Source organism: Lacerta agilis, chromosome 4, assembly GCF_009819535.1.
Source record: "Lacerta agilis isolate rLacAgi1 chromosome 4, rLacAgi1.pri, whole genome shotgun sequence".
Lineage (NCBI taxonomy): Eukaryota > Metazoa > Chordata > Lepidosauria > Squamata > Lacertidae > Lacerta > Lacerta agilis.
In genome coordinates, this window is record NC_046315.1 from 62,894,407 (window position 1) to 62,922,157 (window position 27,751).

Consider the following 27,751-nt stretch of genomic DNA (forward strand, 5'->3'; position numbering starts at 1 on the left):
CTATAAAACCTAGAATCTTCTTTGTCATGGCCCCTCAGCTATGCAAGTGCCAAGTATGATTTGTTTTGTACACTTGGATTTTTCGGCTCTGGAGAATGTTATTAACATTTTAGTCACATTCAAATCAACACGAAAAGCTAAATTTTGTGCCATTGCCTTAATTTAAAATGCAGCCCATTATACTGTGTGGTTAGAGAGCTTTGCTGTGTGCAATATGAATTTATAAATGACTTACAAAATACACATAATCCAAGACCACTTGCATTTCTGTTGAGGGTGACTTATGTAGTTGAACTGGGAATAAAACATGGAAACATAGTCAATTAGTAATGGATATCAGATGAAAAGAAGGAAATTATTTTGACTGGAGAACGATGAAATTGTACACTGACTAATGCATAATTACCAGCAAGTAATAAGCAATGCACAAAGAAATGTTTAAAATATCACTGAACATATTTTGTGTTCAAGCAGGTGTTGTAAATGGGAAATAATTTTTGGTAATCAAGTAAATATATTTTAAAAAAACAAAGTAGTCTTGCCTGCTACAATTAAATGCAGCTCTTCAAGTATTCAAGCAGATCCTGTCCAGTCATGTTTGGGTGTTCCTTGTTTTGTCTGAACATCTTGCTAATGTCAGTTACATAATTAGAATTTGTGGCATTGATGGATGCAGGTGTTGAAGCTACGTCACTGCACATGAGGAATGTCGAAAAATATGCAATCTGTGGCTAAGATTAAACTATAAATTATAGTACCATTTAAAAATAATAATAATCTTGTTGAAGTGTTGCTTTGTCACGCTTGGTAACAAAAGAGCACAGGGCTTGCAAGTGTCCATGTACATAATTGCAAACTAAATAAAACTGGATAGAATATTTGGTTTGTTGTATATCTGGGCTTTAAGGGTGAGGCCTATACATACCACTTTTCCCTACTGCTGATTCCTTCCTCCTTACAAGGGTAAGTTTGTTTGAGAAAGTGGTAAACAAGCAAGAAGGGTGCAGAATGCTTCCCTAGATAAACCAATTTGGTGGCCTCTTTCCTGCTTTTCGAAATTCCATATGTCATTTCATATGGCAGCATTTCACACAAAAATGGCTGAAATTGTTGTTCTAACACACACACACACACACACACACACACACACACACACACACACGTGTGTGTGTGTGTGTGTGTGTGTGTGTGTGTGTGTATAGCACATGGCTTTGTGGGGTCAGTATAGGAATAAATTTAGCTGGAAAATGGTACAGAAAAACGAAAACTGCACAATCCTATACATGTTTACCCAGAAGCAAGTTTTGTTGAGTTCTGTGCCGTGTCCCTCAACTGTCCCGATTCAATCAGGACACCCCATTTTGAATCATATTTATTGATTTTCCAATATATATTTCCAATTACCAATCGAATTACAATCCAAATTAATTATACAATTCCAATTATAACAATTCCAATTATGCCAAATTTTTAACTTATGAGTTCCCCATGTCTCGGAGCGCTTTCTTATGATCTTTTTCAGTTGCTTTCATAAAGTCAATATTTTCACAGCCTCTGATAAATGCCCGCAAGCAGACACGATTATAATAAATAATGTCTCTGTGTGGAAAAAGCCATCCTCTCCAAATATCGCATTTCGGCTGACGCCATCTTGAAAGTCTGTCATAAATCAAGCTTGTAAATCAAACTGCGACACACCAATCTCTTCCCCTGTAAGCCATCCCCACTCCTTTCCAGGAGAGCCAGACCCCTCGTAAATTCCACTATCGATCGTCCATCAAATCCGGCTTCTCCCTTTGAAGTGGTGTACAGCTCCACAGGCTCTCATCAACAATCGGCAGTTAATTATAGCTGCGTCACAGCCAGCCGAGGATCCTCCATTTCTGTTGAGTCAAGTCCAGATCTTATTTCACCTCCACACAGTTTATTTTTTGTAATTTCCAGTCTAATTTACCTTCTGTCTTTAAAGTCCACTTGCCATTTGCCTGTGAAAGTGGATTTTCTGGGGGAGGTTTCGCCCGTGTTAAGTAGATATTGAGGCAAAACAAACGGAGATTCCAGAGCTTACCCCCCCTTCTTTTCCCTCCTTCACATACCAATGTAAAGTCCACGTCTTCTTCCAGTCTTCTTTCTTAATCACTCAGGGCTGCAGTTGGCAACATTCTTCCGACTCCTTTGTCCGAGACATGCCCAGAATCTTTAAGCAAATTTATATATCCAATTAAAGGGAACGCGCACGAACGGGGCCGGCTCCAGGAGCTCTATCTATCCGAGCCCTATGTGCCCAGACCCCCCCACTCGGTCCCGAAGGGTCCAGAGTGAGTTAAGGGGTAACCGCGGGCAAGGCAGCCCTCCCCGTCGTCCCGGGGAGGTCGGGAGGCTGCTTACTACCATCGCAGCCGCCAAATTAACTCGTGATAGATAGCAGAGATGTTACGGTCCGCCATCCTCCCGCTGTGCACGCCGGGAACTCCAGGACACCCCATTTTGGGGGTGGGTATAGGATTTCAGTCTTTCACATACTAAAGACTTGCTTACAATTTCACTAATGCAAATCTCAACTGTCTCTTCTATAAATCATGCTGTTAAAAATCTAGCTTCCCAAATATTGTGGATTGAGGGCTCGAGGGATAGACACGACCTATATTTCAGTACTTACTCAGGTAGACCCACCTTCCTAGTCAAGGTGCATAGTACCTTAAGGCCAGCAGAAGATCACACATGCACCTTGCCTACCTCCCTGGCAATAAAATTATAATAAAAGTAAATTAAATAACTAACAACTTGCTGCAATTTCATCACACCCAAACCAGCTGCCTCAGGTGATTGCCTAATAAAAACCTGTACTCAGCCATGAGTGACTATTGATTTTTTTTAACAAAAGGTATACTTCCCATCCATCCTCTAAAAATACTTTTAAAAACCATGCCACAAATATTGCACAGGAGCTCTGACAATTAAATGGATCGTTTCAAATATGATATACATTATGCTATTTTTTCACTTTATAATGTTTGTCTGGATCACAGCCAGAATGTACTGTTTCAATAAAACAAACTCTTTTGTCACAACAACACTACAGCTACTATAAGAATTCCCAAGTGTTCCATATTGTCACTGCTACTTTAAAGCTAACTTGTGTACATTGAAGAGCTGGTGATCATAATATACACTGTGCAATGCCAGCTTAGCTGACAGGTGATGATACTGAAAACCAGTGCTTTTTTCCTTTAAAAAATGTTTAGGGGTGCTCTCATTTTTCCTACTCATATTGAAATACTGCCCCCTCAATGAGGCCAAACTTATATTCACAAAATGTTTAGGGGTATGTGTACCCGCTTGCGTCCCCCCCCCCGAAAAAAGCACTGCTGAAAACAAACAAGTCCTTGGCATTTTGAAAGCCATAATATTCTTAAAATACTGTATTGTCTTCTAGGTCCACTTACGTTGCCCTGCCTGCCCACAACCAGCCAAACTGGCCTTGGCTGATATTTATAAAAGTGAAACAAGAAAAGAAAAAGAGCACATTTATATTGGGGATTTTCATAACTGTTCGCTTGTATTCTTTTAAAATAGTGCCATTTCCAGATAGGCTGTGCATTAGTTCTGACTTCCTCTTTAACTGTATGTTTCAAAATTATTCTAAGAGAAATGGTGTTAAGAAGGCAGACATTAGTTTTATGGTTATTGGCGTGCCTGTATTTCACAGCTGAATATATTGTGCCTGTATTTTACACTTCTGTATTTTTCCCAGGGCTGTTTAGAAGATACAGCTTAGATTGTCCGTCTTTCATGCTAAGCCTTTTCCACAAAACTTATAGTGCCTGGTGCAGGAGTTGCCACCCACACCACCTATGGGTGCCATGATGCCCACAAAGGCCTTCACTGGTACCCCTAGCAGGAGCCCCAGACTCTGAGCTTTCTTTTTTTTTTTAAGTCTCTAATCCTAGAAAGGAAGAAACATTTGGAGGGCGTCAGGTTGGGCAAGACATTATTAGATGGTCTAAACCTCTCACCCAACTCAATGATTTTAACTCTGAATGGGGGGGTTTGTATGATTACTCAGAAAGGCACTTGTCATGTGTAAGTGTGGCAGAATTGGTGTTCAGAAATACTGTAAGAACACACTAATAAGAACAATGTGGTATATTGACTGGTGTAGCAAAACAGTGTGTTGTATTTTCAAATAAGGATGGGCATGATAGATGTATAAAAGATTATGCATCATACTAGAACTAGGGATCATCCAATGAAGCAGAGAGAGAAAAAGTACTTTTTTTGTACAACACCATAGTTAAACTATGGCATTTTCTCTCACTAGATGCAGTGATGGCCACCAGCTTATATGACTATATGGCTACTAGTCATGTTGGCTACATTATCCTTTCATTGTTGGAAGCTGGGAATCACACATGAAGGGAGTGCTGTTGCATTCAGACCCCGCTTGCAGGCTTCCCATTGGCATTTGGCTGGTTGGCCACAGTGAAAACAGGATTCTGGATTCGATGCATCTTTCGCTTAATCCATCAGGGCTGTTCTTATGAGTAGCAAAAGAAAAAACCCACTAGTTCATGTTTGTACCTAAATGTAAATAAACTGTGTGATATCCTTTGGTCAAACTTGGGTCCTTGTCCAACTATGACAAACTATAAATGTCTTCATCAGTTGTCTCTTGGCATGAATTTACACTTAATACCAAATCTTGTTATTCTCCTTGGAATTATTGCTGGCAAAACAAAATCTGCTTTAGATTTGCAGACAATGGACCCCCTGACTTAACCAGAACAAAATCTCAGCAGAAAGCCCATTGTGATCAAAAAAACAACAACTCTTCCAAGTACATAGAGACAAGCTGCTTCCGCAGACTAGCATCAACCAGATTTCTGTGGCTGTAGCAGCACCATATTGCCTGAAGTGGTAGCACCTTAAAACACTATTAGTAATTAGTTTTAGAGTTATAAAGAGCAACGTTCTGGAACAGAACAGGCTAGGAGGCAATGTTCAAAAGGACACAGCTCATAAACTATATTTCTAATATCTGAGTGGATGTATCATTTTTGCACTACACAGCATTTTCCCCACACACATAGTAATTACCAAGTTTTGATAGCAAAATATTACAGTTAAATGGATGATCCAAGTCCCCAAACTTCAGTAGCAAACTTGGCCATGTTAAATGCTGCACAAGTTATGAAGAGCTACAGGTTGAAGTTGTTAGTAAGAGCATGGAAACTCTTTTTTAAAAGCAGTGTTTTTCAAACACTGTTCCGCGGCACACTAGTGTGCCGCGAGATGTTGCCTGGTGTGCCGTGGGAAAAATTGAAAACTTCGAAAGATTTAAAAAAAAAAAATGTCAAGAGGACTTCCGGCGAGGCAAGATGGCAATCTGCACGAAGCCGCGGAGCTCCTGAAGGCGACCAGCGGCAACGGAGCCCCCCGACCAGCTTCTGCATCGCCGGAACCGCCACTGCCGCTGCTGCCGACGCACGACCGCCGACGGCTGCCGGGGGAAGCCGCCAGGGCACCGGGCGAGTCGGCGAGACCGGGGACACCCAGCCGGACGGAGCCCAGGACTTTGAGGCCTAGCGGCCTGTGGGCGGCTCGGGGCAGCCTGCCCCGCGGAGAACCGAAGCCCCAGGGACCAAGAAGAGGCCGAAAAGAGACGCCACGCTCCCGCTCCTACCGCTGTTTCAGCTGGAGCCCCGACGACCAACGGCCCAGGAGCGGCCTAGAACAACCCACTCCGCGGAGCGGCGACGCTCCGAGGGCCAAACAGGGACGCCACGCTCACGCAGCTGCTGCAGCCGCCGTTGGACTCGGGGCCCCGAGGCCTGGCGGCCCGAAGCAGCCCGCCCCGCGGAGCGCCAACACTCCAGGGGCCGAGGAGAAACGAACCGCTACCGCCGCCGCCGCCCTTCCTCCTCAGGAGAGAGGTTGGAGGGAGAAGACCTTCCCTATCCCCATCACCCCCGCAACAGAGAAAAGGAGCTTTGGGCCCTGAGGCCTAAAGGCCCGAGAAGACTTGCTTCGCGGAGCGCCGGTGCTCCGGAGGCCAAAGAGGGACTCCCCGATCCCACCGACGCTCCCACCGCCGCTGCAGCCGCCCCGCCCCCCATCCAGGAGAGAGGAAAAAGGGAGAAGACGCTCCCTATCCCCATCGCCCCCAAAACGGGAAAGAAGAGGGACCCCTGGGAGGGAAGAAGTGCCAGCCCCCCCACTGCCATCGTCGCCATTGCCGTCGCACGGGGGGGGGGGAGTGAGGTGGTGTGCCTCGTGATTTTTTTCATGAAACAAGTGTGCCTTTGCCCAAAAAAGGTTGAAAAACACTGTTTTAAAGTACACACACGCTGCATTCTCTCCCACTCATTGACCTTGCCCACAATGTGGTGTAAGCTTAGAAGTACACATAAAATAGCAGGAGCTAGTAAATATGGAAGGGACAAATGGGCTTGTAAACAGAATGACAAATAGATATCTATAGTGACGGTGTTAGAAACAGAAACAAGGGCATTTCAGAGTACTGGGGAACAGGAGCATAATGTGACATGTCGGTGCAATACCATTATGCGAGAACTGGCACCTTGTAACACCACCACTTTCCTAAGCTGTTGAAAGGATAAAATCCTTGCCCTTTTTGATATATGCATCTGGTTCTATCATCTGGCATAGAAAGATACAGTATAAACGGCACTGAGTGTTCTGAAGACAGGCTTGAGTCTCAGTGACTCAAGACCAAAAGTGAACACACACATGAACACACCACAAAGAGAAGAAAAATGTTAAACTCTGAGAAATTTGGAATCTAGTCCTGATCATTTCATTTTATCCAAAAAACTGTAGTCTCTCTATTGTTTATAGCTCTCACTGGCATAATTTATCATGCCTTCAATTATTTTTTTTTAAAGTTTCCTTACACTGAGTCATTTGTATTCAGGGGGAAATTCAATGGTTTTTAAATAAAGAATTTTAATAAAAGAAAAATAATTTTATTAATGTTTAGTTTTTTTATATACAACATACACTTTAGATATTAATAAAATAAAATAATCCTTTCCTGTAGCACCTTAGAGACCAACTAAGTTTGTTATTGGTATGAGCTTTTCTGTACATGCATACTTCTTCAGAATTTTTTTTTATTTTATTTCGACTATGGCAGACCAACATGGCTACCTACCTGTAATTGGATATTAATGATATCCATTTCACAGATGCATATTGCTACTGACAAGCCGTGGCAAATATGAAGATGGGCATTTCAGAAGTTGTGCATAGCATATCAGGCTCTGGCAAACTTTAAAATAAGAGCCTAACCTGGGTTTGAGGTTGCTAGAACTGATAGCTGCACACCAATTCAAACTAGAATTGAGGGTTACACAGCAATAAATTCATATAAAGCATGTGATTTTTATATCACTATGGATTGCAGTGAATCTTTTCCCTACCACCGCTGGTTGCCCCCAAACTACCGGTAGTAGACTCTAGCTGGTTTTCTCCCTAGTGAGAATTAAGTCTACTTGGGAAGAGGGAACATCCAGAAACAGTGGTTTGCAGGGAAAACGTGTGACTTCAGGTCCTATTGATTTGTTTCAAAATATGAAGAGTGACAATAACTTGGGCATGACTCAAGTTTGCCATTTCTAATTTGACCTTCTGTATTAATTCACAGCACCATTTTTAATGTATATAAGCCAATACATGTGAAGTTTTGTTTGTACAGACTTGGCTGGCTGAGCTGTTTAATGGATGTACACAGTGTCACTCAGCATAACTTGGCACAACCCACACTGTTCCATAAGTTTTCAGCACTCCCAATTTGAACTTGTGCCTCCTCCCTCATGTTAATTCCAGTTTTAAGACGTGAAGCCAACACATGATCTAATACAAGAAATTCAGCATATAGCTTTTTTAAAATTCACAAATTATTTCCAGATTAATATGAGCATTTTTGTTGTACTCTTTGGCTTACTGTCTTTTGACCCAAATCTTCAAGAGTCTTCTGTGTTTCCAAATTTCTTGCTAATACCAGTTTAGCAATAGCCAACTAATTGCTCACTATATATTGCCATTTTAAAATCTGAATATTAGTTTGAAATTATCTGTTGAGTTATCCTTAGTCCATCTGATCTCCTGCATACAAATGGTTCCAGTTTGTTATATTTTGGTTTACAAGATCACCATATATGTGCAAAAATCATGTTTAACAGCCCCTTCCAACTGTTACCAAATTTACTACTGTACCATCTTAGAATGTTTTTCTGGGCATCACTGCTACAATGTCTTATACAATTCACAGCGCCTGAACCCTGTGAATTTTGTGAAGGAAGGAGATATTGTCAGCTTTGTGAGGAAAAAAATTTGGAACACACAACAAGGGTAAAGACTGGGAAGAGGTCGTGGGGCATCGGGAAGCAAAATGGACAGGACATACAGAGCCAAGGAAGCTAAAGGAAGGATGCAGAAAAGATAACAGACCAAGAAAGGAGAACCTAAAGCCTAAAGATGGATGTTGGATTACAACTTGCATCAGCCCCAGCCAGCGTGGCCAGTGATCTGGGATGATTCAAGCTGTGGTCCAATATCTGGAGAGCCATATGGAAGTAGATAATGATGTTTAAGAAAAAAGGGCTCACAGTACAAGACAGGGGATTTAGTGAAGGCTAGTTCCCTTTGAACAATCTCACAGCACTTGATGCCAGAGGAGCTGTATTTTTTTTGGGGGGGCAGGGCAAGCTAGGATGTGCTAGGCAGGCCCACTGGAAACTGAGGTCATGGCAATGCCATATGTTTAAAGTGCATTTAACACATTTAAAGCACATGGCTTCCACCAAACTACAGTTCCTAGAATTCTTTGGGTAGGGGAAGCTATGTGCTTTAAATGTGAGTGAAATGTTTTAAATGTGTGGTGTGGATGTGCCCTATGTGGAGAAAGGAAATGGTTTGAAAAGGAATAGACAATGGGGAATAAATGTGCAGCTGAATGGAGGAGTTAAGGTAAAAAACAGAGCAGGGCTCTGACTACTGGAAAGGAGTGAGCAGGCAAGAAAGTGTTATCAGGAGCTTGTAGGACCCTGGTGGAGACACATGCCTGACTGACATGTTCTCTCCCTCCTGGTTGATTGTTCAGGAGCTTTAAAAGCTTTCTTCTGCCCGAACATCACAGCGACTAATGCCAAAAAGCATCAGCACACTTAGGGATCCGCAGAGTCTTATCAGCATGCGTAACAGACCTCAGCAACTCGGCATTGTGGCTTATCTACTTTATTTACAAATAAACACACACGGAACACTGCAACATGGCGCTCTCTCTCTCTCTCTAGCATCAGACAGCAAAGAGAAAGAACAAAGGACAATAGTCTCACTTCACAGAACACAGTAACACAAACATCCTGTCTCTGTCACTTCCTGTTCTGTGGAATGAAAACACACACTGTCATGTGATAGATAACAATCCCATGACTGCAAACACGGGGAATGAATCTCCAACAGAAAGGTTGGCAGGATCTTTTTTTTTTTTTTAGCAGGGATTGGGAGTGAACTGGGGTAACTGCCACACATGGAGAGAGAAGGCCAGATTAAAAAAAAATATGACTAAACAGAACTCTGGCTGTGTTCACAATCCCATTTACTCTGCACCCAGGGTGCTCCCACTGTTGGTTTGGAAAGCAGCATACACAGCCAAAATCTGCATCTATCCTGTTATTTCTTGACAATGTAGTATTGATGCATTTTCCCCCCAGCCAACTTCAATCTGAATTGAGACAAAGGACCACCTAGCTGTGTTTTAAGCTGGTAATGTGTACACATTCTCTGCTTTTTCTGTTGAAAAATGTTGCTTTTCTTTCCAAAGCAGTGATACTGTCCACTGAAAACGTAATCACAGGACCAGAAGTAATTACAGTACTTTAGCTTCATCCTGTGCATTTACTGGGCTACTGACTCCACACTGGAGGGATCTACTCTAAAACTCACTCAAAGAGGCTTTGGGGTTGTTGTCATGCCAAGTGGATAATCTCTTTTGTGACTGAGTGAAGATTCAAAGGCAGTTTGTGATTTGGCATGGGGTGGGTTCTGCTGTTCAAAGGAGAACAGTTTTTAAAAATCCCTTTGACATGTTTAAGTCCTTGGATACACCTACTGAAACTCTTGGATCCTGGCTATTATCTCTATGGAGCATTGTGTAAGAATTTGCCATTAACAGATAAATGACAGAGACTTTGCACAGATGTAAAATATTTTTTCCCTTTAAAATTTCAGAAGGAAAACCTTATTGGTTGGGTTTTTGTGTGTGCCTGAAATGATCTTCCAGAGCCTTCCCTAACCTGGTGCCCACCTGGTGTTGTTTGACTACAACTTCAATTAGCCTCAGCCAACATGATCATTAGTCAGTGATGATGGCAGTTGTGGTCTAAAACAGGGACGTCCAACCAGTAGATCGCAATCTACCAGTAGATCCCTGGCAATTCTCGCCCCAAAAAGCTTAACAACTTTTGGCACTTGCCTACTTAAAAAAGCTCAACAACTGGGCAATCCACCCACCCCATGCACGTTCCTCCTCCCTCCAATGACAATGGGTAGATCACTGCCAGTTTTTTTTTAATACTGGGAGTAGATCAGTCTCTTGGGAGTTGGACATGCCTGGTCTAAAACATCTGCAGGGCACCAGTTAAGGCAGTTGGTCCAGCACAGTGGTTCTCAAAGTAGGTGATGGGATTACCTAGGGGTTTGCTAAGAGACAAGAGAATGCTGAATGTGTCAATGACTATCAGATTTTGAAAAGCTAGTATCACTTGATGAATTTCATCCGTTTAGCTGTATTAGTTAATGGAACAACATCATAGCAAGTGTATCTCCTGCTTGAAAGCTGTTTTGGACCATTGTGACAACAAAATGATGGATATTATTTGGGCTTTGGACATACATGTACACATCAAGAAGAGGTCCACCACTGAAATTGCTGTCCATCTACAGGTAGAGACAGTTCTGTCTGTTTGTGGATTTTTTAGATATGCTACAGAACTGACAGCATTACATGTGGGGTGGTCACCATGATCTTGCAACATGCTGTGGATCTGGCTTCTAATATTAAGATAAAAGCCCCTGTTAGAGCAAAACAGCTTTTTTGAGTTATTATAGCTGGATTGCTTGCAACTTGGATCTTTAAAAATTGAATTTGCAGAATGCTAAGTGTTCCAGGATGAAAACACATTGCCAAGTTCCACCCAGAACAAACTTTTATGGCCAAGCTACAACTCCTTGAAAATATGTTTGCAAAATAGAAACGCTGTCAATTTTTTTTTATAAAGGACCATTACTATAACTAAGAGATTTACTCAGGTACTATCTTCAGAGCTCCTAGGCTTGGGCAACTTTCTTTCCCACCCCTTTCAATCTTGTTTGTACCATCCACAGGAATCTGGATGATTTCAGCCTTTCAGCACCTTGGCGTCTGTGTTAGAAACGTTGCAGTCTGTTTGGCCCTGGCCTGATAGAAGCTCCTTTATTTTTAGGGCTGTCATCTCTCTTGGATACCAAACAAAAGGGAGGCTGTCAATTTGCATAGTTAATTTAAAACATGAGACTTGCAAATTGCCTGTTGCTTGGCATTAAGGATACGCTTTAAAAGCCAGAAGTAATAAACTTGTAAAGAATGAGAGCCTGTTTTGACATTCACCGTGGGTTCATCTCTACTTATTTTACAAGAAAAGTGGGAATTCTAGGGACAATTCTCAACCTATTGGGTTATTATCCAAAAGGTTGTATTCCTTGAGGAAACTGCACAGTGCTACTTCATTTGAGTACCAACTGCTGTTGCCACAAACTGCAGACTTACTGTGATGTTGCAAGGAAAGTCTGCAGAACCTTCCAGTTGCTAGAAGAACGTATCTATCAATAGTTGCCTTAAATTTCATTATTTGTTCATTGCCATCACTGACTCAGTAGGGAAGGGATGTCTGTCTGACTCTAAATACTATAACTATGAGGAAAGACACCAAAGCAGTTTCCTACCTCCATATTAAATTCAGAGATAAATATGGAGCCTGGAAAAAGAAACTGGAATTGGAGGGTGAAGACAACAAAAACTGAAGAAATAAAAAGGCAGGTTAAATTCCTGCCAATATAGGGTGTGATGCAAAGCCCCTAGCTTCCAGCATGCCTTCCAAAACAAGCAAATAGTTCGGACAATTTTTTTATTAAAAAAATCACATATAATTCATTTCCCCTTCTCTTTTAGGAAAGTGGATATATTTTTGAGTTGGTAAACTTCAATAACACTTAGCTGTGTCAGCATTATATAACAATTTGTCCCTACAAAGGCTACAAGCTGTTGAAATTATACGTAATTATTTATAATATTAGCTATTAACCTGTTACAGCCTATTTGTCAAAGCTTTCTCACTTTGTCATGAATTGCACAGTTAACTAGGCAGTCCCAAGTGTTTCTCCACTAGTTACAGTTTGTTCCCAGTCTGATTTGAAGCTGAATCAATAGGGACTCTCCTGTTTTGCACCAGCGGCAGAATGTTCCTGGGTGGAGCCAGATTCTTTTCAGGAGTCATATCAGGTAATTACTCAACAGTCAGACACAAATGAGGGATGCGATAAGCCTGTGATGTGGTAGGTTATCACTAATATGATGACCTACTTAAACTGAAGTCGTGAACTTACTCAAAATCCCTCACTCCTATGAGATCTTAGGGTGGGGTGGGTGATCAAGCTTGCTGTCAATCATATACCGGTAATCTCAAACGGGAGCAGTTCCCTCAAAAATCAAATTATATTGACATGTTGCTCGCTGCCCATTGATAAAGGGAAAGTGCACTCTACATATTCAAAAGGACTTGTGGGGTGGTAGCCAGTTCTTCTCTCCTTCCATTGCAAGTCACTCCCCTACCCCCTACCCTAGTCCCAGGGTCCTGTCTTCCCACCTTAGAATCTCTGTAATCTTGGCCACCCCATTTTCATTCTTGCTGGAATCCGCTTTCCTAGTGCTTTCCTCGTGCATAACACTGGTGAACCAGACCTCCATAGTCAACAGGACTTAAACGGATGGTTCAGTCCTGCTCATTTTGATTACATGTATGCACTCCTCTGCTGGGAACAGGCACATGCAGCCAAAGCATCGTGTGGGTCTGTGCCGCTCCTCCTTCCTGTGCAATGCTCTGCCCCCAACAGCTGTCTCATAGATGAACCATAGATCTGCCCAGCTTGGCCTGATCTGGTTCGGGCTTTGAACTTTGGCTGTATCCTGTGCATAGTCCTATTTCTTTCTTTTCAAATTTGGTTTAAAGCACTGCAGTTTGGAACAGTTTTGTGCACCATCTTGATTCAAAATATCATCTGATAGCATCCAACCACAGGCCAAAAGCCCACTTTTCCATCATGTCCAAATCAGCACACTTTGAATCCATAATGCCAAACTGGGTGAAAATAACTTCAGAGACATGCACTTTAGAACATTTTAGTCTGCAGACAGGATTCAAAATGGCACCCATATTAAAAAATAGATAAAAAACTGCCTCCTCTGTTTTGAGAACCGCCATGCTAAGTTTGGTGACAATATCTCAAGAGGCGTATGAATGCATAGAGAACAGGTGGATACTTTCCCACACACACACACACACACACACACACACACTGTATATGACGTAGCAAAGAAGACTTAGCAATTTTCATAGCACAGAAATATCACTTCGTGCTACTTGTACCTGTTCAACCTCTGCAGCAGTCACTGCAGTGACCGAAACATCAATTTGCTATTTAACATAAGAACTGAAACAGAGTGCTTCTTTGCAATACTAATTACTGCATATATCATCTATCTTAAAATGCAGAAAATTATAAATTTTACTATTAATAGTTTTGGACTGTAATTTACTGTGCTTTACTGCATAGATTAAAGAGAGAAAATATTTAGATGCTTGTAAACCACATTGTGCTTTCCACAGACAATGTTTTATGCATTGAAAAAAATAAGTTATGATAATTTTTAAGATGTTTTCTAGAAAATGTTAGAAACCTAATATGATGTCATTTGTTATTTACACAGTCTGTTTCAGACAAAATGCACGCGCTATATTTTTAGATAAAAGTTAAATTGCATTCAGTTTCAGGTTCTGATTTAGATATGAACTACTGTTTCTAGATCTGCTTCACAGAGAGTTCATGTACTGAAGTACTGTACTGTCATTCCAAAACCTGGAATCTGATGACAAACCATGCCTGGTTTCACTCCAGTAATTCCACTGGACACCGCCCAGTTCTAAAGATTTACTCTACTGCAGCCAAGAGAAATTACTAGACTTTAGTTTTTGTCCTGGAAAGTGTGGATTTCCCCAACTTTTGACAACTAGCTTTAATGCAGGGTATTTTGTTAGTCAGAAGGTTAGTTGCTTAAAGTTTTCCTCCATGTTATGACTCATCAAGACTCCACTGCATACTAGTTTCTCTCTTTCTGGATTTTTAGGCAAAGGTAAAGGGACCCCTGACCATTAGGTCCAGTCGCGGACGACTCTGGGGTTGCGGTGCTCATCTCGCTTTATTGGCTGAGGGAGCCGGCATACAGCTTCCGGGACATGTGGCCAGCATGACAAAGCCGCTTCTGGCGAACCAGAGCAGCACACGGAAACGCCGTTTACCTTCCCACCGGAGTGGTACCTATTTATCTACTTTTTATATTTGATGTGCTTTTGAACTGCTAGGTGGGCAGGAGCAGGAACCGAGCAACGGGAGCTCACCCCGTTGTGGGGATTTGAACCACCGACCTTCTGATCGACAAGTCCTAGGCTCTGTGGTTTAACCCACAGCGCCACCCGCGTCCCATTTTGTGGATTTTTACATGTCATCAATAAAGTTTATGCTATGAGAGGGACTGTATTATCCAGCTAGTCCAACTTCCTGCAATGCAGCAATATGCAGCTGTCTCATACAGGGATTGAACCTAGAACCTTGGCATTATCAGTACTACACTCTAACCAACTGAGCTATCCAGGCTGATGTATGTCTAAACCTCTTTTAAAACCACCCAGATTGATAGCCAGCATAACATTCTGAGGCTGTGAATTCCACCATTTAGTGATGTACTCTGGGTAGAAGTACTTATGTACCATATGGAAGTTATTTAAAATGGTTTTTAATATTTTTATTTACATTTGTCAGGACTCTCAGAACTGAGTTAACAGCCTGTAACTAACAACATGAAGGAGGAAGTGGGTTTGGAGATTTCTGCTTTCAGATAAGAAACTGAGCCACAAACGATGTTATTTATTACAATTATTTATATCCCACTTTTCAGGATGTGAATGCTTCCAAGGCAGGTTACACCTAACATTAAAAATTTAAAGCAAAGAATATATGTGCCCTGTGACTCTTGGTCATGTGTTGGCCAGGAGATGTGGCTGGCATTTGTGTCACCATCTAGGGGATGGGACTAGCCTGCGCATTTTCAATAACCCCATTTTGTGATTGGCATCCATGGGTACTGAAAGGCTGAAGAGGGCTTCAAAATCAATCAAAACAGAATGATGTGCTGTTGTTGTTTTAGATATTAGGGCTGAGTCAGGTCAAGTTAGTTGCCTCATTTTTTTTTTAAAAAAAACCCCAAACAGTTTTCATCACAGCACCCTGAAATGTCCACAGCAACTCACAACTTGAACAAACTTTTCTTAATTATTCTACAAAATGGCAGGCTATGGATAATTCCTATTTTACACTTTTAAGTTCTTTACATAGGACATACACTCACCTAAGTTTTCTGGTGCTGGGTCTCAAGAGGGGTATATGTGTGAATGAGGTTTGGAGCCTTTCCTGGGCAGAGAGATGACTAGTTGTGACACTGGTGGCCTTTTCTCATACTATGGATTTGTGCCATGCTCACAACAATTCTACTTGATTAATTCTACTTGTTTAATTCTTGCTACTACACACAGTGCTGCTTGTCAAAGAATAACAGTTGCACTTCTACATGGTTCAGGTGTTGCTTTTACTGAGAACATTACCTGAGAATTGGCTCTTCTGCCCATTCAGAACTTGGGGCTGTGCATGGGGACCCAATGGAATTTTCATTTCAGCCTTGAGCAGCAAGATGGTTGAAAGAGCACGAAAGGATCCTGTCCTCTATAACTGCAATCTGAATATAAACATATGATAGTGTATCAGCAAAAGTAAGTATTTTTGAATTTGCAGGAAAGAGAATTTAAACTTCTGTCCAGAAGGACAAGATTTAGCCTCAAACTTTGTAAGAAAGAACAAGAAAGGAAAGAAATTTTCCTGGAAGAAACAAAGTTGTGCAGTGTATCCTCTGCCCTAAAGGACCTATTAAGGTCACTTTAACCCTAATTAAAATAGCCCCTCACATGGTGCTCTTAGTCTACTGACCTGCTGAATCCATAGCATCACAGCTCCTGAATGTTTCACAAAATACTAAGTGTGGTACACCAAAAAACCACGGCCATCCAAAAATTACTTGGCTAAATGGCAAGTAGCACTGTGGATGTGTTGTGACACAATTAGAGAATACTTTTACCCTAGTTACAAAAAGTATATAGCTCCATAACTCACCAAACTTTAACTTGTATTTTTATTTATTCTAGATATGCAAGGTGGTTCTGAAATATTCTAATGACTAATCTTCTATTATATCTGAGTGAATTATAATATCCTGAAAACTCTGTATAGTAAATCAAGAGTCCAGTAAATACCAAAATAAAGCAACATCTGAAAACTTATTTGTCAGCTGGGCTCAAATAATCAATTAGTGATTATGTAGAAGTTTTTTTTCCCCTTTAGAACTGCTACAACTTTCAGGTTATCAGGAACACTTCTGAAGAAAGCAGAACAGCTCAATTGCTCTGTGAATTACACATTTCTTTTTCTTTTGCAAAACAAAAGGTTAAGTATTACATCCAAACTGGACCAATGGCTTTATTATCATGTCTTTGAAAACCTATGAAACACAGGTTGAACAACAAAGAGGTCACAGTATGTATAAAAGTTGTTTTTGGTTGTTGTTTTTTAAAAAAAACTTAAGTCATTTTTAAAAGCAACAACAGAAAAACCACATTGTGACCAATATGCAAAAACTATTGATGTGAATTGCCTTTGATCTTGAGGTTTGTGTACATCTGTACACATGAAACATGCAAAGCATTATGTTTATATGCCATTGTGACTTGAAATGCACTTAACGTAGAATGTCTGCATATAAACTGCTTATTGGGTGATAATTATGTTTCACACCGAGTGGACCCATTGGCATTAATTAACATGACTATGGTAATTCAATTGGTCTATGCTGAGTAAAACTTACTTGGATTGTTGAATTGTGGTGTTAAACTGCTTTATATACAAATTCTCTGGTTTATGTGAATTGCAGCTCACACTAATAATTTTCTTTGCCTCTAGTCATCAGTACAAGATATTACTCTTACCATACACATCCCCAGAAGGTTTACAATATCACCTTATTATCTTTGGGTTAGTCACTGCAGCATTAGTACATTGGTTCCAGGGCAGTTTTAGGATCACCAGGACTAAACAGATAATTTGAAGATGATCCTTAGGCCATTCCCCTTGAAGTGCCTACTCTGCAGAGTACTCTATGGAGCTCTCTTGGGCAAACTTGTTTGATTATTGTTGCTTCATATTTGAGAGGGAGGGGGTTTACAGTGAGTACTACAACGATCCTTTTCTCCTCACTTTGAAACAGGGGTGCCAACTTGAATAAATATGGGGGGGAGGTAAGGTCCACATAAGCTATCACAAGACATGGTGTGTGCACACCATTTGAATGGCAATGCCTATCAACTTTGGGAGTGTTTTGCACCCTCAAATATTTTCTTGGTGGGTCTGAAGGGACCTCAGCCCCTACGAGTTGGCTTCTGTGTTTTGAAAGGTATTATTATTATTATTACTACTACTATTACTACTACTGCTACAGCAGAACCTCTAGTTATATACTGCTCTGGATAAGTAACCTTCGGGTTACGAACGCAGCAAACCTGGAAGTATATACTTCCAGGTTTCGCCACGTGCACATACACAGAAGCGCTCAACCACGCCGTGCGTGCAAAAGCAGAACCTCTGCCTATGGACTTTTTAGGTTGCGGACGGAGCCCCGGAACGAATTTAATTCGTATCCGGAGGGTCCACTGTATTATTATTTAACAAACTTTTTTTGCTTGCCTCTGCATAACATACCAAAAAGGGTTTTCACAGCTGAAATGTGTGAAACAGAGCAATCCAATACATACAGCAGATCTCACTGTGTTCAACTCGACTTACTCCTAGGTAGATATACACGTGATTGCAACTTTGTTCCACTATTCTTTGACCGAACTCTTGCAGCAATAAATTACATATGATATAAGAGTAACCAATGGCATAGATTACAAAACTGAAACGAGTGGTTTGGATTCCCACCACACGTGACAACACACATGCATGTGATTGCACAGAACCGTCTTTAAGAAATTTTTAAGGTTTTCCATATCTACCTCCTTTGCAGGTCTTTGCATCATTGACATTTATTAGCAGCTTGGAGGCTGCAGTTCTAACATCAGTGATGTTTTTATTTTGCTCACAATGATGCCAAACATTTTTATTAATTATTAAAATTTAAATATACGCATCATGCCTAGATAAAAACCACAAGGACAAACGCTTGCTCCCAACTAGCTAAGCTCCACAAGCACATCTATGTGTGTCATAGGACAGGCCTAATGTGATAATCTAAAATAAGAGCAGTCAAGTGTGTGTCTATAAAACAAAGGGGGCAGTTGAATAGGAAACAGCATGCTGTAGGGAAGGGATATCTTGTTCAACTGAAGGGCAACATTCCCTCCTGCACAACCTTTGGGGTGAGGGGGCATGTGGCAGTGATGGGTGGGGCCAGAGGCAAAAGTGGGTGGAGTGATGAATGCAAATTTTACCTTTGTACACACATTCACCTAGGACACTGGTCTCTATCCTTCATCCAGGGAAGCATCATCAGGGTTGAAGGATGCATTCCAGGCAGACAAAAATGCTCAGGGAGAGTTTGAAGCATGGCTAGTAGTGGCTGGCTGTGTGGTTGGAGAAGAGTCCTGAGAGATCCAGGGAGATTGGCCCGCAGGACTGCATTTGACGCCTGTGGCTGAGTTTCCCCACCACTGCTGTATGCCAAAAGACTTTGATGTGAAATAAGTGGGTTACTTACTTTTTTCATTGCAAAACTGCTGTCACCTGAAATTAAGCAAAAGTCACCTAAAAGGAAAACGAAAAGGTTGATCAGAAAAGGCTCTCAAGTAGCTTCCAGATCACAAAAACTTGACAGTCCCTGCCCTTGGGCCTACACTCTTAAAAAGACATGACACAGAGAAAATTAATTGGGAGGAGGAAATACCAAAAAAAAAAAAAAAAAAAAAAAACTGGAGAGGAGGAGACGGATGTGGCAAGTGACAGAGAGAGAAAGCTCCTCAACTCCATATTAATTCTCCTTTGCTTGCTCAAAGCTTATGCAGTGGCTAGACTATGTCTGCTTTTTATTGAACATTTGTTCTGATTTGTTTATGAGCATTCATTCTGCACTTACCCTGATCTCCTTACTTACAGGGTATTTGCATGTTTTCCCATTCATCATCTGTTCTTCTCAAACTTTTCAAAGCAAACTTTTCAAAGCCATTATGGTCCAAATGGCAAGAAGCCCATATATTTTTAAAAAGTGGATTTGCTGCACTAGGGCCACAGAGCTCTTTAATCCACCTTAATACCGCAGAACCTAAAGTTCCAGCATGCAGGTGAATCCTTTCTGTAAAACACTGGTGGTGGTGGGGGCACCCATAGTTCTCCATAGTTCTCCATGGATAGTTCACCTATAGGCATTCCCAACTCCTCTTTCCCTGCACATGTGGCCGTATAACGGCCATTCACTAGTGTATCCATGCAGTTGACATAATTTCCACTGCGTTCCTCTGCAGTTTAGTATGGGAGGCTGTGGACTGGTGCACCTAAATCAAGCCACTAAGAGGCATGTGGTATATAAAACTATGTCCTGCAGTTTTCAGCTCAGTAGTACAGAGTCCTTGACTTGTACCTCCGCCTGACAAAGGGCAAAGGTAGCACCAGCAGGTGGCTTGGAAGAAGGAAGACCTCTCTGGCTGGGACCCCGGAGAGCTGCTGCCAGTCAGAGTGGGCAACACGGAGTAGGGGGCAGATGGTCAAGCCGGGCAGCATCCTCCTCTCCGCTTCATTCTGACTAGTTTTGTCGGTTTCCGCCTTATACATTAGAAAGTTCGAGGAGGGAAAGACGTGCGCCCACCACCAGCACCCCGACACGAACACCCACCCCGTCCTGACGGCTAGGACTGCCCCGCGTCGTCTCCGGCTCTCCAGTTTCCTCCTCCCGCCCGCGCCTCCCCTCCTTCCCCCCTCCTCCCCGCGCTGCCGCTTCCACTGCTGCGCCGCGCCTTTTCGCCTCCACTTCAAAGCGCCCGGGTGCCTCCACACCACAGAGCGGCGAGGGGCGAAGAAGGGGAAAGAAGGGACAAGTTTCTCTTCAGGGCGCTGGAACCGTGCAGACGCAGGTGCGTGTCTGCGTCTTTAAAGGGTTCGCGCGCAGGGCGGGTTGGCTGTGGGGACAGACTGCTAGGCGCCCAGAGGGGAGAGACGGTGAGGGAAACTCCCGCTTCAAGCAGACGCCTCGTTGGGACCCTGAGGCCGGTGACGGTCAGGGCAAGTTGCTGGAGCGACTGAGGTGAGAGAAGGGGCACTCGCTGCTTTGTCGTCCTCCAGACGTCGCCAGCTGCCGTCGGGGCAAGGAGGTGGGTCAGGGAGGCACCGTAGGCAAAAAGAGTGAGTTGCTCATACAAGTTTGCCATCTGTGCGGGGGGAGGAGTCTTTTCTTTTTTTTAAAAAAAGAGCGTATTATTTGGGCTGCGTAATTAGACAAAGGATGAATGGAGCAGGGGAAGTTCCCCCAGAGGAGTAGCAATGGTTTCAACCGCTGAAGGGTTCAAGGACTGGCTCATATGAGGAAGATGCTTGTGTTGGGGAGGCACAGGAAAATTCTCTATTCAGTTTTTCCGTCAGTCAAGCTCCAGAGAAAGACGAAGGAAAGTCAAGCCAGGAATCAAAGAGCCACAGACACATGACACTTTTTCTTTCTCTCTTTTTTTTTTAAAAGGCAAAGTAGTTTAAAGATTACTCACAAGTTTAGTTTATTGGATTAGAAGCAAAATGTGCTTTTTGCTATGGTCATGGAATGATCAACAGGTGTAAGGTTTGCCTACACAATGCTAAATCTGTAACAGAGGAATTGGCAGGCAAGAAGTCGGAAGAAAAGAAGTAGATACCCAGCGGAAAGGATAGCTATTCCATCCCCTAACACCCACTTATTTCTTGTCACGCCTGCTCCTAAGAGGTGCTTGAAAGTTGTTTGGAGAGAGGAGGTAAAAGTACCGGCTTTCCCACTCTTCTGGAAATGTTGAATGGATCTGGGAATTCAATCTGTGTTATTGATTTTTTTTTAGTCCATTTGAGATAAGATAACAAAGGAAAAAGAACCCGGTAGCATAGATTGTAACAACAGCCCCACAAGAACAAGAAGAGACGTGTCTTTTACCTCTGTTCAATTAATCTAATCCTGCAAATATAAAGTGTGGTATGATGTAACTAATTTACCCGAGGTAACTGTGAAGGTGTCTTTTACTGTGAACTGTAATAGGTCACCTTGTACCCATTAGTCATATGCATTAGCACAATGCAAAGTTAAAGCATTTTTCTGGCCCATTAATTTCAGTGGGACAGAATTAAACATGTTAAGGCGGCATTTCTAAACTTCCCCTGCTAGGAAACAAGTCCACTGAATTAATCAATAGGACTTTTTTTCCAGGTCAGTATATATAAAACAATCCTTGCTTGAAATGCTTAACTTCATTTACCAGACTATAGTATCATCCTTTGAAATGCTATCTACAGTAGAACAAACTTAGTTGGTCTCTAAGGTGCTACTGGACAATTTTTTATTATTTTATATATATATTTCCAACCAACCTTGGACACTTTTATGCCCTGTTCATTTCATTGGGAGAATTGAGACAAGTGTAACTCCAATTTAAATTAGCGGAACCAATCCTTTGTATGTTTATTCAAGAGTTAATCCCACCTTGTTCAAGGGGTCTTGCTTGCAGATACCTGTGCTTAGCAGGAGGTTACTCAGTGGCAGTGTGCCGGCAAAGTTCCCAGGTTCGACCCTTGTCATCTCCATGTCGATCAGGATGGGTGCATTGTGTCGAACCTTGGAGAACTACTGCAGTCAGTGTAGTAGACCAGGGGTTGCTAACCTTTTCAGCCTGTGGACAAATTGAGATTTCTGAGGTTGTGCAGTGGGTAATACTCTGCTGGTTGCTTCTTTGCACACCCATACTTTCCAAAGGGATCTTGGGGGAAAGTCAAGTTTGGTAGAGTTAACGTGAGCCTTGAAATGCACATAGAGCCGTAAGAGTGATGCTCTTTCCCAATCTGAAAGAAGAGCTGAAAGAAGTGGGGAACAGTACCACTCTTCCAGCTTCCTCCCTTATACTTGACAAGAGGGGGAAAGGAATCATCCTCACCACCTCCGGACAAAAGGGACAGCAAGGGGCTTGGAGGCTTTGTGAGCACCGGGGAAGACCTCAAAGGCACCACTGTGCCCACAGGAACCACATTCATGACTTCCTGTGTAGAAAATACTGAACTGGATGGGCCAATATTCTAACTGAGACACCTTTATTTATTCCTGTAGAAATTCAACCTTCAGCACTTTTACCATTGCATGGCACATACTTTTTATTCTTTGTAATACCAAATTGGAGCAAGAAAAAGAAGGAAGAGTATTGCTAAGTGCATGTAAAGTGCATTTCATATTTGCTTATTATTATTATTATTATTATTATTATTATTATTATTAAAAAGTCAAGTTATGTCCTGTTTTTCTTTACAAAGAAGAACACCCAGAGTGGTTTAAATGTAATTTCTATGGGACGTCTGATGAACAGCACTTAAAAGGGCCTATAATGCTTGTCTTTTACATTTCTGACAGCACATTGCCCAATCTCAATACATTTGTTTTAAAATAATGAAGATTAGGCTGCAAATAATATAGAAGGCATGGCTGGCTGAACAGGTTTTTCAGTATGTTTAGGGATAAGGTGAAGGAGTTGCTCAGTTTAATGAAATGTAATACAAGTTCAATCCTTTATGAAAGAAAAAACCAAGTGATTTACTAGCAGAATCAATCTGGATGAAATGCACCCAGTGAACACTTCAAAATCAGGTATTTTTAAGCACACGCTTAACTCTCCCATTGAAATCAGTGACATATTGAAGTTAGCTTTGGCTGGGGCAATGGGACATGGCTTTCATCCTTTCACCCTTTTATGATTTTGGGGAGGAATTAATGTTACTCTTCACTATTAAATATTTTTATTGAAAAGTGCTCAGCACCATGTTCTAATTTACCAGGTTGTGTCAGATGTTGTACACTGCATTGTTGTACAAACTGCATTGTTCTAATGGCAGGTGTGTTTCACACTGGTATTAAAATGGTCTCTTGTGTGGTTTTGGGTTTCATTATTTACTCTCAGTGCACTTACCTTAAATCACCCTCCCTTTCCATTTTTTTCCTCCTGTCTAATGCAGATTTTTTTGTTGGCTGTGTATATGTTCAGTTCTGTTGTTGCACATCTGGGACTAGGGTCACTAGATGCAGGTGAAGACTTCACTATTGGGCATACTCACAGTTTTGGATCTTTGTGATGGTAGTTTATTGAAAAAGCAAGAGTGGGGATAGTATATGGCAGTGCTGCAAACCAGGAAAAAGAAATGGACCTGATATATCATATTACTAATATTATGGCAGGTTTTAGGAATTGTGAGTTTTCTCTTGCTCATATTTGTGGAATATTTTGATGTTTAAAACAAACGAAAAAGGCAAAGTGTCCTATTGCTTGGTTCGCTTGGTTGTATGTTGCTTTGGGTTGCCCTGGGCTGGATAAAGCAACTAACAAATTAAAAAAATAATAATAATATTGCTTGCGTGTCTTCTTGGTGCCTTTGTGCTCATGGACAAGAACACCGGAAGGGAGAAAATTGTTTATTTAATGAGCAATTAGGTAGAATCTGCTTGCATACTTCATATTTTTTGCAAAGTAAAATGTTACAGGCTTTTAAATACCCAGAGCTTCAAATTAAGGGAGTTTTCTTCAGTTTCCCCCTCTTCACCATTGCTACAGCCCTGGCTCCTTAACTTATTCTTTGAGATGCAGGTTAAACTTGTGTAAAGTTTGCTTATATACCCTGCACTTTTTGATTTTGAGTTCACAAGTAGTAATGAGGGTAGTACTAGTTACTTTCCATGGCTAGCTTGTGTCAGCTCTGCAGTTTCCCTTAATCTCTTTAGCAAAGCTTACTTGACACTCAGTGGCGATAAATTTTCTGCAAATAAGTGTCTATTATGCCTATTATTATACTTAGGTTTAGTTACATTGGGTATGTGAGCTAAAGGGTTCTGCCAAACTCAGTGGAAAAAGTGTGTAAGGGAGAGAGAGTTGATGGAAAGAGTGGCACCATGCAACTTGCAAGGAGGCAATTCCAAGCATAAGAGTCAGCAAGAGAGAAGAGGTGGAGTTGTCTGAAGAAGCAGGAAACCTTTGAATGGTTGATGGCGATGGAGCTGGAGGAGTGAAAGTCACGATCACCAATGCAGTGGAGGCTGGTCCATTAAGGCTAATGGGACACTGCCCACTAATTTCAGTCTGCCCTCAGCCCAGCCCCCACCTGTCTGCCTTCTTATTGCCATCAGTCCAGGGGGTAGCACTGCATGTCAGCTTCCTCATCAATCTTAGTGTTACCTTTGTAGAACTCAACAGGGAGGAGCACGGGGACAAAATTAGAATCTGTTGGCTCTGCCTGTCATTGGATCTGGTTCCACCTACTGTTGGCCTCCCTGCCTTCCACCCTAACAGTCCCAGCCACCACTGAACTAATGCACTGCAGTATGAGAGTAGAAAAAGAAGGTGCATGGGGGAGTTTGAAAGTAAGGATGAAGAGTCTGATTATCACACAGTTAAGCTGAGTTTGGTTTTGGTGATAGAGTTCTGGATAGAAGTGAAGGATGTTTTGCTGAGCAATGGCAGCCAAAGACCAGAGAGCAAAGGTTATATTAGTAGCTAAGGTGAGAGCATGAACCTCAGTTTTTGCCAATAGGAAGGCCTGCCTTTTCTCAGTGTTGTAAAGAGAGAACCAACAGGCTTTGTTGGCTGACTAGATATAGGAAGGGAAGAAAAGGGAAAGGTATCAAAGCTTTGTCCCTGCATGGATGGTGACATCATGGAGTGTGAAAAAGGAAAGAAGGGCTTTGGAGGAAATATAAACAAGTCTTAATACAAGGATGAAACATAAAAGTGGAAATATCAGACACAGGGACATTAAAAACTGCCATATACTGAGTCAGAGCATTGGTCTAACTTGCTCAGTAATGTCTACACTGACTGACTGCGGTTTTAGATAGGTGTCTCTTTCAGCCCTACCTAGAAATGCCAAGGATTGAACCTGGAGGAGGGAGAAAGTTCTATAGTGGAGCTAAGTGTCATCTGCATAAAGGTGCAAGAGCAGTTCCATGAGGAACCCCAGTGAGGAGACAGAAAGAGAAGGAAAGTTTTCCCTTGTGGAAACACTGGAAGACTGTTTATGCAGATATGGTGGGACAAGCTGAGGACAAAAGCACAGAAACGTAGAGCATTAAGCAAGAAAGAGTGATCAACTGTATTTAAGTAAGACACTGGAGACATAGATACTAGACAGGTCAAGACGGATAAGGGTAGAGCACAGACTTTTTGAGAGAAGAAGAGCATAACTTGACTAGGTTAGGGTCTGACCTGGCTTGCATCAGCAGCAAGATGCAGGCAAGATGGGTTAACTTGGAGGAATTGTTTTGTCTTAGCTGTGTCTACCTGGTTTCTCAATGTATCTGTATATCTCATGACCTGGTATTTTTATCTGCATGGGAAGCTGGTGATTTCATTGTGGGGAATATTCTTACCACAGCTAGAATAGAGTGAGTGGCAGTCATAGTCACAAATCACTATTACCATGGATAAGGGCTTCCAACTCTTTTAAGCAATATATGAGTGAGGCTTGTTGCATTGATTTCAGTGGGATTTCTGCATATACATATTTGGAACTGCAGTTCACAGCAACCTGTATTCTAGATACCTAGCATATATGTTGTACCTACAGCACAAAGCATCGTAATTGCTGTATCTGATTGCACTGGGATTTTCATCCCTGTTTTTGGTGTTTGTTCCCAACACCTTCCTCCAATCGTACTTCTCTGCATGGGGTGGTTTGCATGAAACAGCAAGCCAAAATATGGCTTACTGGGGCAACACAAATGTGCAAACTCCTAGAGAGGAGCTTGCAGCAGCTTTGCTCCCCTCTGGTCTCTTTCGCTGTTGTGATGGCTTGGCAAAGTGTCTGAACTGGGATTTGTGGTTAAGCTTTCTCTTTACTAGCCATGAGCTGTAAGAGCTACAGAGTACTGATTTAAGCTAAGATTTCACTACCCATGTCATGTGAACCACCTGTCAAACTCCCCTTTACCTCTCTGACAACACATCTTCCTCTTATATTTCAAATTCATTTTGAATACAAGTAAAAACAAGAAAGCTAGTGTACTGCCTGCACTGTTTCCATGTGCAAAGTGCCTGCTTGTGTGGTGAATGGCTGCTTGCTGGCTCCTTCATCTTAAATTACCCATCCTAGGGTAAAGAGGTAAGATGCTAACTGCAGCTGCACACAACTGTACCTTTAAAACACATTTGAGGCACAACACAGGGGCCTGGTTCACATGACATTGGTAAGCCAAACTATGGTTTACAGAAACTATGTGGGTTCCCGGTGAGTAAATTTCAGCTGCTTTGCTCCTCCTCTATGCTTTTTGATGCTGTGCTGAGTTAAGCCAAAGTTTATGTTAACTATCCCTGTAGCATCAACTAACTAGATGAAGGTGTTTCATAGCTGCTTGTAAAGTGCAGGATTTAGTAGACAGGGAGATTTAGAATGCACTTTACCAGTGTTCCAGATACAGCATAACTCCCATAAAAAACAACAGCAAATAAACAAAAGTCCCTTCAGTGATCCCTCTTTAGAGTCTCCTACCTCCACCAGCAAATTTTAGATGATGGAAACGTAACACTCTTTTTTTTTTTAGGCGCCAGAAAGTTTCTGTGCAATACCATGAAACTTCAAAAAAGTAACACCATATTTCGTCTTCCATTTGCTACAAATATATTTGATATATTGCCAGTAAGCCAATAAAGGAGTTCAAGAAAGCCACTTCATTAGTGCATGGGAACAGCTCTCTTGACTTCAGTGTGATGTGGCTTGCTTCCTTAGTGCCTCCTGGAAGAACCTACAGAAAAAAGGATATTTTATAAAGAAGTTGCTTCTATTATAAACCAGTTGCTAGTTTTCACAGTGACATAAGACTTTCCAGTGTTTATACCTTCCCCATTACATATACTTTCTTGTGCCAAGCTTTTTTTTAATACTATTTTTGTATGCCAATCTGGACACACACAAGCAGATTCACATTCTAATAGCCACAGCAAGTAATGGGAGGAACAGGCAGGGAGCCATGTAATGCAGTACTAATTGTTGGATGAGTCCTTGTGGTTTTTGTCCATGTATTGACTTAGATTTGAACAGAGAATGACTGCTACAACACAGTGTGGGTAAA

At 41.8% G+C, this 27,751-nt stretch overlaps 1 protein-coding gene and 1 long non-coding RNA gene across 3 annotated transcripts in view; one reads left to right on the forward strand and one right to left on the reverse strand.

Annotated features, from left to right (window-relative positions):
- Nucleotides 1–356: 356 nt before the first annotated feature.
- LOC117045844 lies at nucleotides 357–19,636 on the reverse strand. Of its 2 annotated transcripts, none has more exons than XR_004426485.1 (3): nucleotides 19,568–19,636; nucleotides 19,193–19,239; nucleotides 357–725 (listed from the first exon to the last, which is right to left on the reverse strand). It is a non-coding gene; the product is annotated as an uncharacterized LOC117045844 (long non-coding RNA). The 2 variants fall into 2 exon arrangements; XR_004426486.1 differs by lacking the exon at nucleotides 357–725 and adding an exon at nucleotides 16,004–16,126.
- The window catches only part of ADGRG2 (adhesion G protein-coupled receptor G2), a 46,663-nt gene continuing 35,037 nt past the window's right edge, over nucleotides 16,126–27,751 (forward strand). Inside the window, exon 1 of the mRNA XM_033147317.1 lies at nucleotides 16,126–16,160. Within this exon, the coding sequence (XP_033003208.1) occupies nucleotides 16,141–16,160 (20 nt within the window). The 5' untranslated portion in view covers nucleotides 16,126–16,140. The remainder of the gene's footprint in view (nucleotides 16,161–27,751) is intronic.